This window comes from Eleutherodactylus coqui, chromosome 5 (assembly GCF_035609145.1).
Source record: "Eleutherodactylus coqui strain aEleCoq1 chromosome 5, aEleCoq1.hap1, whole genome shotgun sequence".
In the NCBI taxonomy this organism is placed as follows: Eukaryota; Metazoa; Chordata; class Amphibia; order Anura; family Eleutherodactylidae; genus Eleutherodactylus; species Eleutherodactylus coqui.
In genome coordinates, this window is record NC_089841.1 from 93,566,683 (window position 1) to 93,588,741 (window position 22,059).

Below are 22,059 nucleotides of genomic sequence, written 5' to 3' on the forward strand. Positions count from 1 at the left end.
ATCAAGCCACCCCACGGGGATGGCTTGATAGGCAGTCTGTTACGGCAGCCCTGGGGCCTTTCATTAGGCCCCCGGCTGCCATGACACCTGCACGGCTTCCCCGATCTCACCTCGGGGGGCCGTGCGGGACACCCGAACATCGTTCGGGGGATTTAAATGCCGCTGTCAGAATTGACAGCGGCATTTAAATGGCTAATTGCCGTGCGCGGCCGCTCGCAGCTATTGCCCACGGCTGTCAGCTGTTATAAACAGCTGACGCCCGCACTGTATGAAGAGAGGTTGCCACGCAACCTCTCTTCATATATACCCCGCCGCTTCATGACGTACCGGTAAGTCATTGGTCATGAAGGGGTTAACAGAAAAGTAAAAAAAGAAAGTTTTATGAATTTTTTTTTTATTTTTTTTATTTTTTTTTTGGAAGTTGGGATGAAAAACCAAAAAGTGTCTGGTCTGGGTTAAGACATTCAAAAGCTATTGAAAGGGAAAATAAACTGTGGCACAGACCGTTTTCTTAGTCTAGTTAAAGGAGATTTCCAGCAGCTGCTTCCAACCCCGATGTATTCCAACGGTTGCTGCCTAGAAGACCCCTTTAAATTTTTGCCAGATCTGTAACTTGGTATTAAACATATTTTGCAGTAACACATCGACTCTGAGCCTTTGTTTGAACTGTACTAACCCTTTAAGCTCCTCAGAAACAAAGAAATGCTATTTCTCTATAATGAAGATTTCTACAGGTTTCTAGTATACTTTCTATATCCCTTTTCAAGATGTCTGACTTCAAAAGAAATTTAATTGTTTACTCCCAGGGGATAAAAGTCTCTCCTGGTCGTGTAATGGACTCGGCTTATTACATGACATGGCTTTCATAACTGTACTGTAAGAATGTGTCACCTATGTGATCATCACATAACCCAAACAGATGTAGATCTAGTGGCAGTAAACCATGGATATGCCTATAGAATGACAGCAAGCAGGTTTCATAAACCATTACACAGAAAATGCGCTAAAAACTTTGTATAGACTTTCATTATATAAAGAATTTCCTTTTAAAGTAACTGATGTGGTACTGTGCAGTCATATACATCACAACTACAATGTGGTAAACCTAAAGGAGGTATCTAGTATGGATGTTAGCTGTTTACTGCTCTTGCTTAATGTACATATGGAAAGCATTCTTTTACACTAAGGCCTCCCTCACACAGGGCATTTTATACAGCGTTTAGCGCTGCCTTTTCAGCCCAGCGCTAAACGCTGTACAACATTCCCATTCATTTCAATGGGGCTGCTCACACAGGGCTGAAAACGCAGCGCCTCCCAACGCTGCGCTTTGACAGCGATGCAAGTTCTATTTTGGGGCGTTTTTAGCCCTGCGTCGCCCATTGAAATGAATGGGCAGCAGTTTTAGCACTGCTGAAAACGCGGCAACACTTGGTGCCGCGTTTTTGGCAGCGTTAATCGCTCGCCGATTTTCGGGGTGAGGGCTTGCAATAGAAGCCCTACCCCAAAAATCAGTCCCAGTTAGACAAAAAAAAAAGTAATGCTCGCCTAACCGCTGCAGTCCGGGTCGCGGCTGCTGGTCTCTGCCGCTGATCCGGGCTTCCCCTGCATTCACAGGTCTATTGCCTTAGGCCAGGTTTGAGAACCCCCGGCTCCGGCAATAGAGTGCTGTGATTGGTTGTCGGCACGCTCAATGCCCAATCACAGCCCTTCATTGACTGTCTCAGCCAATCAGCGCCGGCAAGCTCTGATTGGCTGAGACAGTCAATGAAGGGCTGTGATTGGTTGTCGGTGCTTGCTCATTGCCCAATCACAGCACTATTGCCGGAGGCGGGGTTCTCAAACCTGGCCTCCGGCAATAGACTTGGGAGTGCAGAGGAAGCCCGAATGAGCGGCAGAGACCAGCGGCCGCGACCCGGACTGCAGCGGCTAGGTGAGTATTGCTTTCTTTTTTTCTTATCAGCATTCTTGGCTGCGTTTTCAGCCGAGCTGAAAACGCAGCCAAAACGCTGGCATAAAGTATGCCAGCGCTGCTGAAACGGGGCGGAATCTGCAGTAACGCAGCGTTGAAAAACGCTGCGTTTCTGCAAACGCCCTGTGTGAGGGAGGCCTTAGGCTAAAAGCACACAAGTGTATTTTCAGCCTATGTGCTATCCAAATCCACAACTGACTAGACTCGGACAACACACTGAACCATAGTAGTCGATGTGTGAAAGATTGCGTTGTTTTTATCTCTTACACAGACACAAAGATTGTGTTTAAAAAAACATGTCATGGTGCATGGTCGCCCATTTAAGTTAGTGGGGCTGCAAGAATAAAAAAAACGGCACTCTGATACTGTCCATATTTATGAATCCAATGCCAAGAAATGCAGTAAAAAGAATTGGGCCTGTTTTCAGTTTTTTGCGGATGCGAAAACCTTATCACCTACCGAAGTTAAAAACTGGGTGCACAGACTACATACACAACTGCACACGTATGATAAAACCTCTGTTAGTTTACAGATGCAGCACGTTTTATACGCTCATGTGCTTTTGGCCAGGAAAAGCTACATGATTGTCCACAGCATACTGTCAGCTTACTGTCTTGTTAATTAAATCACATTTCTGTTTTTTTATGTGTATTAATAGCCCGTGACAAGAGTTATAACATCAGGTCAGCAAAAGGCCGGAAAGACTATAACAGCCCGTGTTACAGCTCGTTCAGATCTAGTACAGAAGGCCACCAAGACTGGAGGAAGTACCACTTCTATGGGGGTTTCACCACCAATGAGCTCTGTAGTGGTTGAAAAGCATCATCCAGTTACTCAGGTAACTTCCTGTATTACATCGGGGAATATTTTCATATTACCTATAAACCAGCAAGTCTTCAGGTATAGGCTAAGAATGTGTGACCTGCGGGGATCACGTCTTTGGGACTGATCTGCCGAATAAAGGGGCCACATTGCTGTGGCTCGCACATTTCATTAATAGTGATACAAGTTTTACTGAAAGGAGAGGAAGTACAATGGAGGGGCCCCATTTGGATTGAGACATTAAAGGGGTAGGCTAGAGACTTAATATTTTTTTTTCTCCCTCAAGTATTTACTCATACACTGGATAGTTGAAACCTTATAAATCAGTGGGTGTCCCACCAATTCCGAGAATAGAGGCCTGGTTGGCATCCAAGGAACGCAGTAGAGATCATGGAGGTGCATCGCTACTCCATTCATTTCAATGAAGGCATTGGAGAATAGGCATTTGAACTTGGCAATCTCTGGTGCTTTCATTGAAATTAATGGAGCGGCGGTGCACCTGTGTGACCTTCACTCTGCGTTTTTAGGATCGGTGGGTGTCCGAGTAGTCGTACACCCACCGATCAGTTTTTATCTATCCACTGGATAGGTGAAAACAAGAAAATATTAAGTCTCTGGAATACCCTTTAACAACTCAGGATGTGCAGATATTTGCCGTGTGTTTAGGATTTGTACGGAGGGGGATTAGGAGCCGGTCCTGCTCTATATGATACAGATGACAGCTGTTACTTACAGCTGACACCCGCCAGCACGAGCCGTGATCAGAGTCAATGTGGCTGTTAAACTTTTTAAATGCCTCTGTCAGTTCTGACAGCGACATTTAAATTTCTCAATCGAAGTTCGGGGATCCCAAACGCCCCCCACCCCCTCCCGATGCAAACGCAAGGTGCTGTTCGGTTTGGCAGCCTAGGCCTTCTCTTGTAATAACCCGACAAGTCCTCTGTCATCTTGCTTCTGTTGCATGGCAGTGTTTCTTTTTGGCACAGTGTGGCAGGAGAGGTGATGATCATTATGCAAGGTTACTTGATTTGCATGCTAAACAGCCTGATTAGCATAGTAATGACCTAACCTTAGTGTATCCCTACAGGAGAAAGACTCCACTGTTTAGCAGAACACATATCACAGAGACATTGTTCTACCTTCTAACAGACCTTTACAGTATCCTTCTTTGTGTAAACTGGCCAGTGTATGTATTTGCATTTAAACATTTATTTTAATTTTTAAAGCAAACTATTTCTCAAGCCATCGCTGCGAAATACCCTCGATCAACATTACACAGTGCCAGCTCCGTCAGTGGCAGGGGTACGGGACAGAGTGCCAGGACATCTCACATCCACTCCGGGGTTCATTCAATCAAAGTTGTTGACTGACCCGCAGGTCTTATTTCTTCAAAATCTATGAGGAAGTCCACAAGAAGAAAACACAATAAAGCTACTGTAAGGCTATTCTGCAGTGATATGATGTCTTAATTCTGGATGGGACACATCTACCTCTGAATCACTTTTATGTGCTATACGTGTTTTTAGATCTAATGGAGTCCTCTGCCATCCAATAGAGGGTGCAGTGAATGGAGTGCCTTATGTGTGATATGGGCTGTATAGAAGTTATCAAGTCTAATTTTATTTTCTTAAAGTCTGTTTCTTTTGAATACTTTTCTTTGGTGCAAAATACGTGTTTTTTATGGACCATATTGACATGATTTCACATAAATGACGACTGTGGCTGCATTTTATCTACAGCTGCTGTATTTTTGTAATTTGTTACTATCTTGTAATAAAGGAAATTTTTATTTATACGACCTCTTAAGTATTAAAATTACACAGAGCGTATGGGCTGTGTATGTGTAAAACACCACTGGAGACTCTCAGCATTTTACACATATGCCCGTGGGCATGAGTCCTAAATTGGTGTGCTGCAGATTTAAAATCGGCACCGTAGGTCAATGTGTAGACAAGGTTTTTTGAACCCATTTCCACTTTGTCAGTTAAAGGCAGCAGCAAAAGCCAGCTCAATATGGAATATATTTGTAAAGAATTAATGGAATAAGTTTAGAACCAAGGGTGAAATTGTTCAAGAGGATTCATGCGTGAATGGGAAGTATGAGACATCTATAGCATAGATAACACTCTGGCCTGATGACCGCCTAACACTACTTCAGGGACCATAAAACCTTCACACCTTTATCAGTGGAGTTTTTAAGTATTTCTCTACTAATTCTGCAGTGGTATTCTTTTAAGTGCAAATTAATCACATCCATGTCTGTGCCTTGTTATAAGTGTGTGTATGTAATATATATATATTATGCATGCATCTTAGGATCTATTTCAGTATGCTTGTGGAAGAATCCCAAATGGTTTGGAAGCTCGCATTAGCATCATGTATTTTTTTAGCCATTAAAAGGTCTCATATCTACAAGATTACTTGGTTTCTCTTGCTGGGAACAATCACACTTTGCTCTACTGGCTAACACCGTACCAAACTTTCTTCATTATAACTTTAGAACTGTCATTGCAAGTTCACAAGCAAAGAAAATTGCTAAGCTTGTATGTGAACCATTATTTCAGATCTGTGAATTGTGCCCTTCTCTGATGACTAAGGCATTATGCGGAACATTATGAATTGAAAAGATGCTTTCATGAAAGATGCTGATATAATTAACTGTTAGTGCTGATCAGAGGGTTTTGATATTTATGGTTTTTTTCAGGATATTAAAAAAAAACTATTAAAGGGGTTGTCTCGCGAAAGCAAGTGGGTCTATACACTTCTGTATGGCCATATTAATGCACTTTGTAATATACATCGTGCATTAAATATGAGCCATACAGAAGTTATTCACTTACCTGCTCCGTTGCTAGCGTCCCCGTTGCCATGGTTCCGTCTAACTTCGGTGTCTTCTTGCTTTTTTAGACGCGCTTGCGCAGATGGATCTTCTCCCTTCGGCTGGTCTTGGAAGCATCGCCGTTTTGGCTCCGCCCCCTTTTCGCGTCATCGTGTAGCTCCGCCCCCGTCATGTGCCGATTCCAGCCAATCAGGAGGCTGGAACCGGCACACGTCATGGGGCGGAGCTACGCGATGACGCGAAAAGGGGGCGGAGCCAAAACGGCGATGCTTCCAAGACCAGCCGAAGGGAGAAGATGCATCTGCGCAAGCGCGTCTAAAAAAGCAAGAAGACACCGAAGTTAGACGGAACCATGGCAACGGGGACGCTAGCAACGGAGCAGGTAAGTGAATAACTTCTGTATGGCTCATATTTAATGCACGATGTATATTACAAAGTGCATTAATATGGCCATACAGAAGTGTATAGACCCACTTGCTGCCGCGAGACAACCCCTTTAAGGGTTAAAATGAGGAGAAATTTAATACTTCCCTATCCCGGTGGCTCCCTGTCCAGTGCTGCAGCCCTGATGCCTACCGCATGGAACCCGTGAAAAGTGGTGGGCCGTCACGTGTCGTTTATTATGCATGTGACCACTCAGCCACTCACGAACTTCAGCAGCCATAGAAGAATCACCGCTAAAGCCTGCGAGGGGCTAAGCGGTCACACACAATGAACAGCATATGACCGCCCGTCGCTTCTTAGTGGTTTCATGCGGCAGGCCCTGGGACCACAGCACTGGAGGGGGAGATGCTGGGATAGGGAGATATTCAAATTCATTGTAACCCTTTTTACCTATTTTCTTGCAACCTGCCTTTGTTTTCCACATCTTTACAAAATCATTCAATCTGTATTGCCCCATATAGTGATAATAGCACTTGTGATGTCCACACAGTAATCGTATTCCCTTTTCTGTGCTCCCACTCAGTAATAATGCCCCCTTTTATGGCTCTCTAATTCCTCCATTCAGTAATAGTGCTCACTCTGCATCAGTCCCCTACTCCCTTCTGGGTAGTGCTATGACATGTCCAACGCATGCAATTTCCAGCCTCCCCAATGCTAATGCCAGGAACTAGCCACTGAGATTTCATGTGCTCGTCACATGATTGAACTGCCGGGAAACTGGTGTAGTACAGACTGCAGTGGCTGGGGAACAACACAGGTGAGTATAGCCTGCTTTTTATTTTACTGAATTCCCTTCCATGATGGAGTAAAAAAGCAAAAACTCAGGGAGACCTGACCGCATAGGCCCCTTGTGCAACCGAACCGAGTGTACAGGCGGTAAGTCTGCCCCTGCTCTTATGGCAGTGGCCTCCTTCAGCATAGTGCAAAAATTGTTCAGAAAAGCTTTGAGGAGCTTCAGAGTTCAGGGTGATGACTTGGCCGCCAACTTCCTTAGATCTCAATCTGATCAAACATTGAGATGTCCTGGAAAAACATCCAGTTCTTGAACGCCACATCTCACAGCTTGCAGGACTCAAAGGCTTTTAACATTACGGCTGATCCTTGTAGATGCCAGGACCAATCTCTGATAACACTTGACATTGGTTTGGGTTAGTCTTTATTTTGTACCGTTTTTCCATTTCATCCAGTATTAGGAAATTGTGCACTTCTTGGGCTGCACACCGTCACTGCTCTGTACTCTGAAGTTTTCTGTGAAGAAAGGAAGACCAAATGTTAGTTAGCCCACTGTTGGTTATTACACCAAATACATAATTGGGGGAATTTATTAAGAGCGGCATTTGAGACACCGGTCCCAATAGGATTCCAACAGGCACAAGATGCGCCTTATGTTTGATAAGGCACTTGCCTCTTCATACAATAGGTAAATCTCGGACCGACCATGTGCCTAAAGGAAATCTATCCCAGCTGCCATGTATTAGACTTAAATCTGTCGGGCTGGGATGGCCACCACCCTGCCAACAAGCCATGCTTACATTTTTTAAAACTGGCATAAATTCAAAAAGTCCACAAATTTTTTTGCAGCTTTTGTACACCATTTTTAATAGATTCCCCCTATTTTGTCTTTAGCCAGCCCCAATTTAAGCTATTATAATCTTCACTGGTGAGCAATGTTGTCCTATGCTTGCTTATATCCATAGTGGACACTATTTGTCTGACCACCAGGTATCTATGGGCATTGGACACCTAGTAGCCAAAGGCATATCACTTGCACTCTCGTGACAGCTGCACTTAATAAAAACCTCTTCAGAATACTTTCCTTACAACCAAAGCTATTATTGTTGCCTATTGATTGTTATCTTGACTAGTGTTAAGGTGCATTTAGACTGAAAGATGATCACTCAAAAATTAGTCAAACTACCATTTGAGTGACCGTTTTGAGCGATCATCTTTGCATAACTCTTAAGTAGCTAATTAGCTACTTAAAGAGTTATGCAGGCGGAGCAGGACACCACTGTTAACTCTGAGAACAAAGCAGCTGTTTTGTATATGCAAACAGCTGCTTTGATCTCTCGGTGTCCTGCTGAGCTGATCTCTCCAAGAAACAGCAGGAGCGCTGACAGCTCCTTTGTTCTCCAAACTTTCAGCTGGTATCCTGCTGGGAAGTGCCAGCAGGATACCAGCTGAAAGAACTATCAGTGCCACCCGCTAGGAAAATCAGTGTGTGGCACTGATAAGTCATCAGTGATTTATAGCTTGCTAGAAATGAGCGATGAATGAATAGTGCAGGATAGCAACGCGTTTAGACACCTCAATTATTGTTCAAAAGATTGCTTTTGAGCAATATTCATCTAAATGGGCCTTTACTCACTAGTGATCAGTCTTTCTCTCATTTCTGAGCAGGAAGCACTGGTTAAAAATTACAAGCAAGGCTGCCAAGCAGACACCTGTTAGGTGATGTATTATGTTTTTTTTTGTTTTTTTGTTTTTTTTAACTGCAGCCAGGGCTTATTTTCATGGTAGGGCTTATATTTCAAGCCCCCACCCCCAGAAAATCCCGACAAAAGACCGCTGCAATCCTCAATGTCTGCATTTTTAAGCATCATAGGATCTGATACTGTTAGTACAGGTCATTAGTCTCATGATCAGGCCTCATGGGATTAAGACATAGATGGTATTTCCGTGTGATAGGTGAGAAAACCTGTTTAATATTTATGCTTTATAAATCTGATAGGCCATAAATGTCTGCTTGATGAAGGTCTAACTCTGTACACTACATTGTTTTAGGTCTATGAGAGTTCAACTTTCCTCTACAAACATGGGCCCTGGCATCCTCACGGGTGGGGGCCTGACTGCAGGGTCTCCTCTGATCCTGACATTTAGCCTAGGGTCACACGGGGCGGATTGCCGTCGGAAATCTCGCGGTTTGGCCGCAGCAAAAACCGCGAGATCTCCGCCGGCAGAGCTGCCGCGGTTTAAGCCGCGGCGGCTTTGAAGCGGTCCGGCCGCTTGCTCTTCCGTTGCGGCCGGCGCTCCCATAGAGGAGAGCGCGGCCGCAGCGGAATGCAAAAAAGAATGAGCATGCTGCTTCTTTTGAAACCGCGGCTGCGGCCGCCGCAGCCGCGGTTTCAACCGGATTTACCGCAGCGGATTAGCCGTCCCGTGTGGACGAGATTTCTGAGAAACCTCGTCCACATGGCTGGCTAATCCCGGGCTTAGCGGCCGTGGGCGGTTTTGCCGCGGGCGGATCTGCTGCGGCAAGACCGCGGCAAATCCGCCCTGTGTGACCCCAGCCTTAGACATTTGTAGCAAATCAGATTTTTATACAAGAATTATTCAAAGTCCTATAAGAGAAACCCATTGAATGTTGTAGATTAAACACTGATTCATTTTTCAGTCATTGTGAACAGCATCCAACAGATTAGCACTGATTCATTTGTAGTAAAGAGGAAACAAGTAAAAGTCGTGTTCTTTACATATCTGTCTCATGCTGGGAGGAACAATTAACAGGAATGCAGAATAAATATTTTTCCACCTCTAGAATATATCAGCCGCCTCATCTATTACGCTGATGGCTCATGCTGAGTTTCATGTTGTTCTGCAAGGTGCACACCTTCCTACTACAAGCTTTCCTTAATCTTGTTTTATCAGACCATTTTTAATGATTTGTCTGCATCATTAAAGGGGTCTTCTGGTCTGTAAATAAAGCTCTTGCTATTTTCACAGCTAGCGGCATTTCGGGACGGAGCCTTGCCAAAATTTTGTGTTGTGGATCCACGCTATTTCGTACAGATTTTGATGCAGATCCTCAGCAGATTTCACCATTTTAATTGAAGGGGTGAAGTCTGTTGCAGATTCACCTCAAAATCTGCAGATTTTCCACTATGAAAAATCTGCTCCAATTCCACTACATATAAATATCTGAAGAAAATCACCAATGTATGAACGCACCATTAGGGTGACACCCACTACAAATTTTTTTCACTGCGAAATTCTCAGCGGTTTTTTTTCCCGCAGGGGTCTATGGGACTTGTAATGTTAAAATCGCGATCGCGCAAAATCATGATTTCGCGGTAAATTGAGATTTTGCACGATCGCGATTTTAACATTAGAAGTCCCATAGACCCCTGCGGGGAAAACGCTGCGAATTTCGCAGTGAAAAAAAACTGTAGTGTGTAGGCACCCTAAGGGCTCCTTTCCACTAGAGATAGCGATATCGCTGCGAGAAAATCGCAATGTTAAAATCGCAACGCTGCAAAATCACAAGCTTTTGCGTTGCAATGCTAGAATCTGTTTTGCCATTACACTCTATGGGCGACAGAAAAATGCAAAACGCTGAAACAATCCTCCTGCTGCGGTTTTTAATCCTCGCATCGCAGCTTGCCCTTAAACATCACTAGTGGAAAGGTTCTCATAGAACAACATGTGTGGGACTTTCTTGCGAGAGCTCGCACTCTCGAATCGCACTGAAAACGTGTGATTACCTCGCCAGTGGAAAGGAGCCCTTATGGTACATTCACACATAGCCTTAGGCCCCATGTCCACGGGGAAAATCTATTTAGCAAATCCGCGCGGGGCTCCGCATGTGTGATCCGCATACAAAATTGCCCATGGGATATAATTGACTACCTGCGGTTAATTAAAGAAACGCGGATGGTATTTTAAGTGATTTTCAAATTTCATGTGCGGGGAAAAAATGTGGCATGCTCCATTTTAACATGGGTCACGCATGCGGGAGCTCTATCTCAATTGATCTCCTTCATGAAAACAAAAAGACAATTATGGTGCATCCGCAGCAGAAATCTCCCACGGCCCCCTGCTGGCCACTCTGTCAGAGAGCCAGCGATACTCGCTCCTGTGTGACAGCACGAGAGCGAGTATGTGCGGGGACAAGTGTTGAGCATCATTTGCCCGACATTCGTCCAGTGTAAATGGGCCTTTAGTATTTTGTTAATAGCAAGACAAGTGTGCATATGTAATTACCAGCCAGCTTTAGATGCCCTATGTCCACCAAATCCTCATATAAAGACTTAATCGGATTTTGTTTTTGCAGTAAGATACCGTGTAGCCATATGAGTAACATCCGATGGCCATGCTCCTTGTAGCTGAAGTTATCTGGTAATAACAGAAAATGGAACACATCAATTTAGGGAACCGTTGCAATGTTCTCCACATCTCCTCAACCTAGGGTCTCACTTAACCATCCCATTTCCCTGTGTGTTATCAGTGGCCCTGTGCACTGCAGATTGACATTGCAACCCTGGAAACCACATTGAAATAGGTTCTGCCATATTTTAAACGTCTTACCTATCCACAGGGTAGAGGATAAGTATTTGATCGCTGTGGTAGTCCAACCACTAGGACCCCCAACAATCACATGGTTTGAATGGAGTAGCGGCTACACAAGTTCACTGCCAGTACAGTCAAACAAGGAGACATAGGAATGCTATTCTCGTGATCCAGCGGTTAAGGATAAATTATACTTATCCTGTGGACAGGGGACAAGTTTAAAAATGTGGCACAATCTCTTTAAGGCTGCCTGTCCACGGGAGCCGTCGCAGAGGAGCATGCTACTGCGATTTTCCTATGATCAGATAGGTTTATTGCGGCATGCCGTGATTTTTATACGCGAGCGGAAAATCGCGTCGATTTTCCACTCGTGTACATCAGGCTGCACTTTCCATAGTTATCCTATGGAAAGCGTTCATTGTGCTACCTGCGTGCGGATTATCGCCCGTGGACAGCCGGCCTATCAGTGTGAGATTCCATTTGAATGTTGTATAACTGAACAGTGCTGTGTTTCTGCTTTTGTATTGTATTCAATGTTCTCTAGAGTTATTTAGAAAATCTGATTAAAGAGGTTGCCTCATCAACAAAACCCCATTCCATATGGCCTACTAGGGAATATGGACTACATGCATGGGAACTTCCTTCTACAGGTAGATGAGGACTTCCCCCTATGAACTAGAAAGTCACAGATTAAGTCTTGGGGGGCCTAGCCTGTCCATGTGGTCAGCCATTAATTTGCATGATCAGCCTGTAATAATACACTTCCCCAAAAAGTATACATCCCTTTGGACAAGATACCTGCTAACCAGGTGTTCTAGGAACCAAACCGGCAGCTGTCATCATAGGGCTAGGGCAGCTCTTGGAGAGGGATATCTTTTCCTCAGCTGCATTGAAAAGTACAGTTGACTAGACCATTAATATGTCTGGGGGTGTCCCACTAGGCAGGAGTATTAGGAGATGGAGCACATGAGGCAGTTAACAACAGTCTTTACTTAGCAGCTGAAATGTTGCCACGGTCACTTTTACTTCTGTCAGTGGTGCATTCACTTTAACTTGCACATGGGAATCAATGCTACAGGCACTTTTATTAGCATATGAGAATCCAAGTTGTAACAATTTTAGAATACTGCATAGCAGTTTTAATACTTTGACAATGCTGATTTTACACGTTGGCAACACTGTCTCAGCCTGCCTGCCCTAACAGGAAACCCTTCCTCTCTCCAGCTACACAGTATGCTTTTCGTGTTTTACTACTCGAGACACTTGCTCAACTTTACTGCGCTTGCGGAATATAAAAAATAAATAGTTATTTGTATAGTGCCAACTTATTCTGCAACACTTTCAACTAATTTATTACCCCCCACCAAGCTGGGTACTCATTTTACCAACCTCAGAAGGATGGAAGGCTGAGTCATCCTTCAGCCAGCTATCTAAACCATGCGGGGATTGAACTTGCAACCTTCAGGTCGTGAGCAAGAGCTTAGGACTGTATTTCTGCTGCCTTAGCATTCCACGGCACACGAGGCTCTATAGACTGTGACTTTATTACTGTATGTCTACAGCTCACACATTCCAGCTGCTCCAAGCCTCTTCACAGAGGCTTCCAGGGCTCCACTCGTGGCTCATGACTAGACCAAACCCAAACCAATCTTGCACTGCTTTTATGTACTTCCTACACACTCCACCATCGTGGCATCACAACAACGTGTGTACCACTGCTTGCCTTCTATGGGAAAGAAAGACTTTATGGGCCCCTAATGCTGTATGGCCTGGAGGCGACTGCAACTTCTATAGCCATTATAGTTGCACCCCTGGCTTTTGGCCTTTGCTTATTTTCCTGTAGCGATACCGAGCCATACACCCATGTGACCACTGCAGCCAATCACTGTTTAAACAGCGATGCTAGCATGTACAGCACATAATCACTAAGGCCAGTGATTGACTGCAGCAATCAGGTGGATGTACGAGATGTCATCACTGCAGCAAAATAAACAAAGACCGGTGAGAAACACCAGATGAGTAATGGTGGTGTATTTTATAACTTTTCCCATGGTTAGTTTAATTGCTTAAACTCCCAGGCAACTTCTTCAATCTCTGTTCCACTGTCAAACATGTGACCTAACAATGTAATGTAGCTTTACGTGCGAAGAGAGAAGGAATAAATATTATGGGAGTATTACCCTAATGCATGGTAGTTCTTTACCTGTCCACTGCATCTCTATTGCTTTAATCTGATCTTCGGAGAAATTCCATAACTGAGCTAATCTCTTCCATTCATCGGGTTTCAGCTGCTGGTACGCTAAATTCCAGAGAGCTGAGCGGATTCGACTGGTCTGTGGAGAGTGATCTTGTTTGAATGTCACAGGTTCCTCGTCGTAATCATCTTCTTTATGAGTCTAACCAATGGAGAAAAATCAGCAAGACAAGATATTCCGAACAACAGAAATAAAACAAACTTTTGCAGGTAGAATTTTCTGGCCCGAGTTGTCGGCTTGGTCATATGTCTTTAGAAAAGCTGGGACACAACATGAAAGTCATTACGATTCCCATGTGGTTGCCACCCAGCTTTCTCGGACTTATAAATGGTAGATCTAAATCATTATGCAGCGATAAACCCTCTGATACTGCACAACTAGTCAAATTTGTCATCCAAGATTCTGTGAAAGCAGGTTGACAACAACTATGGGGGGTTTATTGGTGGCCATATTGGTTGTTACTCAGGGTGCACCAGAAATATAACTGAGAGATGACCTATTACATGGCCTGAAGTGCTGGGGAAAGTCTTGTAGCTCTGGTGACTTTGCGCCATGCAACACCCCTCAGGACCTGCATTGGGCATGACACAGTATGTAAGAGGGTTGGAAACGGTCATTGGCTGTTAGTGAACTCAACAGGCCATCACTGTATCCTTGCATTGTGAATAGTTGGCTTGGTACATTTTAAACTGTTGTGTGTTGCACTGATATATACTGCTGATAGTGAGCTTGCTACCTTAATATGCACTTTATCCCAGTTAACAATATCCATTTCTATACCTCTGAATAATATTGATGATTGTACGCTGAACCTTTAAAGCCCCATTTACACGCAATGATTATCACTCAAAATTTTCTCAAACGATATCTTTTGATCGATAATCGTTGCGTGTAAATGCTACCATTGTTTGCTTTTTGTCCAAATGATGATTTTTAGTTGAGTTTAAAATCTATTGTTGGTCCAGAGAGCTGATAGCAGGGACCGCACGCTGTGATTCTCCACAGAAGCGCTGATAACGTATTCAGCTGCAGTCCCATGGCAGAACAAAGGGGGTGTATGCAGAGAACAGACCACCTGCTGTTCTCCGCATACAGCTCAGGGAGTCTCATTTACATGCAAATGAAGGTAATAAGCTGTTGATGGGCATTAGTGCCTATTAGCAGCTTATGCAGAATGATCGCTCAAACTGTCGATCATCCTATCTTTTGAACGAATTTTGAGCGACCATCTTTGTGTGTAAATGGGGCCTAAAGAGTTAGGCAAGTATTCTGGCTCACTAATTAGTCACACATGCAGACACACTTACTAAGATTGCAACACACAACCCTGGTAAAATGAAATTCACAGAGCAGGGCTTGCCATGAAGGCGCACCCCCTCGGGGGAAAATTAGCACATGAACAAGTTCTGCACCACCATAAAAAGGCTACAGTGAGCTAGGAGAAGAGCTCCAGGACTGTAGGATAGTTCGGCACCCTGGAGACTGCAACTGGTGAGAGACCAAGTCTTGGGAAAGAGAGCAAATAAGCCACACCAAGAAGGGATCCTGAATCTGGTAACGGACCACTGCCCAGAGAGTTTTTGGGTGGTCTCCTAAAAACTCTTTGTAAGGCCGGGCTTACACGAACGTGTCACATTCCGCTTGCAAGAGGCCTGCAGCGGATTCCGGCTGTGAGCTCGGCTGGTGACCCTGCGTACGGCACCTTACTGTATTCCGTATGACCTTGGCGGGTCGCAGGCAGTCATTTGCAGTACAGTTTGTTTGTATTTCATGTGCCATCACTTAGCAAAGACGTGGGTACCCGCAACCCATATGCAATGTTAATTGAGTATGGGCTGCGGGTCGAACGCCTCCATTGACATCAACGGAGGCATTCCGCGCAGATTCCATGGTAAAATAGAGCATGCTGCAATTTTTCCTACCCTCGCTGAATACACTATTTGTATCTGTCAGTGTAGAGGAAAATTCAAAAACGCATGCCTTTGAAAAGTCTGCGCAAATGCCAATCGTGGTATCTTCGATTCAAATCCGTTTATTTGCCACCATGAGAATGTCTATGGAGTTAAGCCGCACAGAAAAAGCGTGTACTGATAGCTGTGCCCTGAGTCCGCCTGGTGCGTGATGAGCCGTAATAAAGACCAAAGGTGAAAGCGAACCCTGCTAAGTGGAACAGCACCTGATACTGAGAGACTGTGCACTGAGGCAAGACCGTGCTGGTATGCAAAAGGCTATGTAATATCAACTTGTTGTCGCTCCCAGTACCCACCAGTTGGAGTAAAGTGTTCAGTGAATGTGTTGCAGCAAGCTACCAGGTTATTGCAGTGTAAAGATGTGTAATCACGAAGTCTGTCGCCCTCATTAAGAGACTGTAACTGTTTCATAGAGCGTAAACTCCTGTCCTGGTTACCCTGCTGTGTTCATCTCACTTTCTGCACCAGCGTGGTCTGGGTTACACACTCCGGAATAAATCTAGAAGGACTGACCCCCTTACTGGAACAGTATATCTGCTTTTCCTGGTCATTGTATTAGGTGTCATACCTTAATGTGGCTACGTAAACTAATAGCTTGTATTGTGTTACATGGAAAATCTACCCCCATTCAGTGTTAGATGAGCCTGAAGAGTGACTATACAGTAACTTACCTCTATCCACATATAGTATCTTTCAGCTTTGATGATCATATCTACGATGAGGGTGTGATTGCTTCTTGCTGCTGTATCAAGCTGCGTTTTACCTTGCTGAAAACCCAAATGTAAAGTTTAGTAAAAATATCATAGAAGAAAAAAAAAACCTAAATGAAATAATTAAAAATGAAAAAGTTTATGTTGTAAATATGGGTCTCATGAGCTTTTTGAAAACGGATCCATAGGGCCACGGAGAAGGAAAGCTGATGACTGAATGAAGTCACTACCACGAGCTCAGTACATACAACCTCATCTCTTTATACTTCTTCTAAACCTCTCACTTGATGCTATGAACGGCAGGCATTCTTACATGCAGTTTAGAAGTTGCATTAATGCCTGATAAGTGCTATTTAGGAGACTGTAGCCTCATAGAGTTTACACAAGAGGAGCAACCAATCGCACTCCAATCGCCACTTAACACTCTTAATTTGTCAGGTCAGTGTAATGCATATTGGGGGTTACTTAGTTGCCCTTATTCCTAAGAGTTTAGAAGGGCATGGATGCCTTTCTTGAGAGATACAATGTTACATGTTATATTCCGGGGGTGCGGCTTGTGTATGATATGGGTGCTGATTGGCAGTATTTATGAGCTATGTAGCATTATTATTTATGAACTGTACGGGGTTGTTGGATCACGTCATGCTGGATGTCAAAGGCCACATGAGCTTTATTAGAATCTGACTAATGACACAATGATTACAATCCTGTGTTTCATAGTTTAAAAAAATTATGCATGATTTTACCTTATCAGCAATCCTGAGGTCACAGCCAGCTTTAAGAAGCTTTTCCACCAAATCGGTGTTTTTGAGTTCAGAAGCTAAATGCAAAGGAGTCTGCTGCCTCTGTAAAAAACAAAGACAGAATTACCTCATGTAACAGTCAATTTCACCTAAACTGCAGCATTATTACTTGAATATCACATGCCTGGTTTACCCATGTCCATGCAGTGCCGGCCTTTGGGTGGATGGCACCCTATGCACAATTTAATTTATTGGCAAAATGCCCCCCTATCCCTATCATAAGAAAAAAACAGTATACACTCATTGTCAAAAAAAATCAAGCACCCAGAAGGAGTTGTTGGAATCGAATGAAACTTACTATTTGTGAAGGGAGGCTCTATAGCCCTGTTGGGCGCCTCTAGCTTGGATCCCAGATGTGATATGGGCGGATATGGAAGCATACAGGTTCTGTATGGTATCTTGCGGCATATCGGTCTACATTTGCTGAAACAGAGCCCCTAGATTGTGCAAGGTCGTGTGCTGTCAAAGTTGGTGTCCCAGATGATCCCATACATGTTATATTGGTGCTAAATCTGGAGACCGGGCAGCCACGGAAGTGTGACAATGTTGTGGGGACATTCCTGTGACCCCCTTGTGTGTGCGGCCGAGCATTATCCTGCTGGAAAATGCCTCTTGTAAGTCCTGCCATGAGAGGAACACATGTGGCTGCAGGATGGCCTGAACATATCACTGAGCTGTCATTGTCCCTCGTATTACTACTAGGGGTGATCAACTGTCATATGCGATGCCCCCCAGACCATCACACCAGCAGTGTGGGCAGTGTGCCGCTTCACAGCAAAGGCAGGATTACTGCACTCACTCCTAGGTCTCCGAACATGAACAGGGTCATCATCAGTGTCCAAGCTAAACCTGGATTAGTCGCTGAAGACAACCCGGTTCCACTCCTTAGTAGTCCAGTTTCGTCATTCAAGGCACCACTGCAAACGGAGGTGACGGTGGGTGTCAAAGACAATACACATAATGGGCACTGTGAAACCAAGTGTCCTTCAGCCAAACACCAGGAAATGTTTCAAACAAACACAAAGGCCTGTAAAGATGGTGCCACCTGTCTCTGGATGGTGGACAACGAAAAAGTTGTTGCTGCTTGTGCTTGTCGGGCAATTAGATGATCCTTTCTACTTGTTACATCATTCATACTCACGAACTGGCAGAACTCTGAAACAGCGGACATAACTAAGAAACAGACATAACTCATGACTAACAAGCGCTCAAAACACTCACCTGCATTCCTGCACACATACCCAGATGGAATAACTATAGAATGTATGAGGTATTAGTTCGTATTTTGTCATGTAGACCTGCAATGATGGTGCCACCTGTCTCTGAATTGCAGATAGCGAAACAGTTAGAACTGCACATGTCTGTCAAACAATCCAGATTCTTGCATTTCAATAATTCACCCTCTCTCAGACTCTGGTAACGGGGTGAAATCTCTTCTCTCTGTTGTAGAGGCGTCTAGTGGTCAACAAGCTCTACACAAGCGGAAGAAGAGGTCACTACACACAAGGAGCCTCTGAGAGCCTTTTTATAGGCTATGGGGGGAACCACTTTTGGGGCCTCAGGTGACCAGACCGTTCATCTAATCACACAACTCTCATCATTTACATATCTGCCTGAGATGTAACTGCATGCCGAGTTTTGCAGCGAACAACAACTCCTTTCTAGGGGCTTGATTTTTTTTTTACAGAGTGTATATTGCACTGACAGGCAGTCTTCCTATAGTCTGCTTGTGCACAAAGCAGCAAGATAGCAGCAAACCCACATCAGAACAGCTCAGTGAATAAATATTGGGCTTCATTTATCACAGTTGTCTAATAGAAAAACTGTCTTTGTTGCCCATAACAACCAATAAGAACCAAACTTTCACTTTTGAATCTACTCTGATAAAAATGAAAACTGTGCTGTGACTGGTTGCTATGGGCAACAATGATTATTTTTCTTTTGGACAGTTTTTATCAATAAGGCCTACTGAACCAGAACTAAACTCATCAAATAAATACAGCAACAGAACCAAGCTCATAACATAAATACAGAAGCAGAACAATGCAACTGTTTTGGGCTAGTGCCGACGGGCTGACAGTGGTACCTCAGAACATCAGAGGGAGGAGGATAGTTCATTTAGCTCCACAAGATACTGCTGCATGAAGAAAGAATATCATCTGGCCTGGTAGACCTAAGGGAAAAGATTGTCCCTAGTCTACATCCACTTGGTGCATTCCCTATAAGCTGGTGGCCTACCTACCTCATGCATTGGCTGTGCATGTGTGCCAATAATCAAAGAAGCACTATTTCTTAAAGAGGTCGACCAATATATTTAGTTCATTAGAGGATTTGAACCAGAAATATTGCAAGAGCCATTGCCTCTTTATCTGGCTATGCTGTGTCCAATGCATGAGGAGAGTGCAGGCAGCATTCATACTCAAATGTAGCTGCATTGTTTACATAGTGCCATGGCGGGTCGGGGGAAAAGATCACATTTCTGACAAGATTTGAACAATTTCTAATGCAAATAAAATAAAAATGTAATTCTGCATTAACATGGCTGCTAACACTAGAAACCTTGCAAAGCCCTAGATTGAAACCAAACCAACTTTGTGCACTTTTGAAACCAATCTTTGTTTTGCCCCAAGGCAAAAAACCCAAAACATCTTGTGTGACTCGATGGCTACCGACTACAAACAAGCCCGATCTTTAGTCTGCTCCTGCACTTAGAGTTAGGAGAATAGGGTGCTGATAGAAGGGTATATCACCTCAGGATCACTTCAGGATCTGAAGTCTAAACTCAGGGATTGTTTGAAGTGTGCAACCATGGAGAATCATAAGCCTTCATAGGAGCTACATACACAAACTGGTAGTAATTTCTTAATCAAGACTGTTGGCACAGTTGCTTCATTTTTCATCATAGATTCATTGGAGCAATAAAGAATTAGTTAGCGAAGTGCACATAAGGTTGCTCATTATTATTCGTCAAGGTACAAAACTATACTAAATTAGTTTTTATCTATTGACTGTAATTTAGAAAGCAATTTGTTTTTGATTATAAATGGAGATGAGCGAGCATACTCGCTAATGGCAATTACTCGATTGAGCATTGCCCATAGCGAGTACCTGCCCACTCGGAAGAAAAAAGGTTCGGCTGCCGGCGGCGGGCGGGGAGCGGCTGGGGAGAGCGGGGAGGAACGAAGGGGAGATCTCTCTCTCCCTCTCCCTCTCTCCCCTCCGCTCCCCCTTGCTCACTGCCGCAACTCACCTCTCACCCGCGCCGGCAGCCGAACCTTTTCTTCCGAGCGGGCAGGTACTCGCTAAGGACAATGCTCGATCGAGTAATTGTCCTTAGCGAGTATGCTCGCTCATCTCTACTTATAAACCTGAACAACCAGTTATTCTTGTATAGCGTAATCTATCCAAATTATTTAAAGGGGTTTCCTTGGACTAAGATATTAGTGACCTATCCTCAGAAACAACATTGTACATTATATAGTGGCTGTTCCTAGTATAGCAGCTCAGTCCTATTCATGTGGATGGAACTGAGCTGCTCTCAGGCCAAGCCTGAGAAGAGGCCATTGTGCTCACTTGAGCACTGCTGTCATTTCAATCATCTGCTTGGTGGGTATCCCAAGCAGTGAACCCATACTGACGATAGATCATCAATATTGGAGACCGGAAAAACCTCTTTAATGAATTAGTTGGATGATACATTACTTACTACATTGATGGCATTAATCTCATATCCAGCCTCTATGAGTGCATCCACTATATCCATATGATTATTGAGGATAGCTAAATGGATGGGGGTATTCTTATCCTGAAAGTGAAAATGAAGCAAAAATAGATTTAATCAGTGAAACATCTCCAAAGATCACTTTTTTTTAGAAGAGCACTCTAATCTACAGCTAGTTTTAACTGTAATAGATTTTTTATTTAATCCTGTACAGTATATATTGTCCCATGTTATTAAGAGGACCGACATATGGACCACCACTTTGCAGTCTCATGCCATATACAGCTGAGGCCTTTGGTTCACTGCAATGGAAATATATGTTTACTAGCTGATATACTCAGCTTCACCAGAGTTAATTTGATACAGGTGTTTACATGTTGTTCGCACAGAAAATTTTATGAAGTCATGGTTACTTTAGAGGAACTGAGGAATAAAATATGTTAGATTCTCCTCAGGCTGCATGTGCCAATGTCCCTCTGCAGAATGTGCCACCCCTCCCACTCTCCTCACTTGGGACCTAAAGAATGCTCGCACCAAATTTCACACTTGTACAACACCGGAAAGTTACATTACATAGGGGTGCACTTACTTTTGCAATTAGCATTGAATAATCGATTTGTGACCCGTTACTTTTCTTATTTACGACCTAAGGAATGCTTGTGCCAAATTTCACGCTTGCACAACACCGGGAAGTTACATTACATAGGGGTGTACTTACTTTTGCAGTTAGCATTGAATAATCGAGTTGTGACCCCTTTACATTTTTTATTTAGAACCTAAAGAATGCTTGTGCCAAATTTCATGTTTGTATGACACCGGGAAGTAAAATAATTAGATTAGGTACATTACATAGGGGTGTATTTACTTTTGCAATTAGCATTGAATAATCAAGTTGTAACCCTTTACTTTTCCTATTTAGGACCTAAAGAATGGTCATGCCAAATTTCAGGTTTATTTGACAACGGGAAGTTAGAGAATTAGATTAAGTACATTACACAGTGGTGCCAATCTTCCTGTCCAGCCGCTACTTGGACACCTCTGCCCTGCGCCAGTCACTGCAATGGCTGCCTGTCAAATGTAGAATTCAATTTAAACTCACTACCTTCATCCATAAAGCTCTCCATAGCACTGCACTGCCCTACATCGCCTCCCTCATCTCAATCCACCACGAGCCCTGGCCCTCAGCTCCACTAACGAAATCAGACTGAGTGCCACTTTAATTTAAATCTCTCATTCCCGC

At 43.8% G+C, this 22,059-nt stretch overlaps 2 protein-coding genes across 8 annotated transcripts in view; one reads left to right on the forward strand and one right to left on the reverse strand.

Moving 5' to 3' along the window:
• POC5 (POC5 centriolar protein) overlaps positions 1-4,584 on the forward strand; it is a 42,528-nt gene extending 37,944 nt beyond the window's left edge. For all 5 annotated transcript variants that reach the window (XM_066602874.1, XM_066602876.1, XM_066602872.1 and 2 more), the window contains exons 12-13: positions 2,628-2,807; positions 4,018-4,584. In XM_066602874.1, coding sequence (XP_066458971.1) covers positions 2,628-2,807; positions 4,018-4,161 — 324 coding nt within the window. In that variant the 3' untranslated portion in view covers positions 4,162-4,584. The remainder of the gene's footprint in view (positions 1-2,627; positions 2,808-4,017) is intronic.
• Positions 4,585-6,832: 2,248 nt separating this feature from the next.
• The window catches only part of ANKDD1B (ankyrin repeat and death domain containing 1B), a 39,340-nt gene continuing 24,113 nt past the window's right edge, over positions 6,833-22,059 (reverse strand). For 2 of the 3 annotated variants that reach the window (XM_066602878.1, XM_066602877.1), the window contains 6 exons: positions 20,805-20,903; positions 17,042-17,140; positions 16,257-16,352; positions 13,564-13,756; positions 11,055-11,186; positions 6,833-7,322 (listed from right to left, as the gene is read on the reverse strand). In XM_066602878.1, the coding sequence (XP_066458975.1) occupies positions 7,264-7,322; positions 11,055-11,186; positions 13,564-13,756; positions 16,257-16,352; positions 17,042-17,140; positions 20,805-20,903 (678 nt within the window). In that variant the 3' untranslated portion in view covers positions 6,833-7,263. The remainder of the gene's footprint in view (positions 7,323-11,054; positions 11,187-13,563; positions 13,757-16,256; positions 16,353-17,041; positions 17,141-20,804; positions 20,904-22,059) is intronic. The other variant, XM_066602879.1, reaches the window with a different exon arrangement.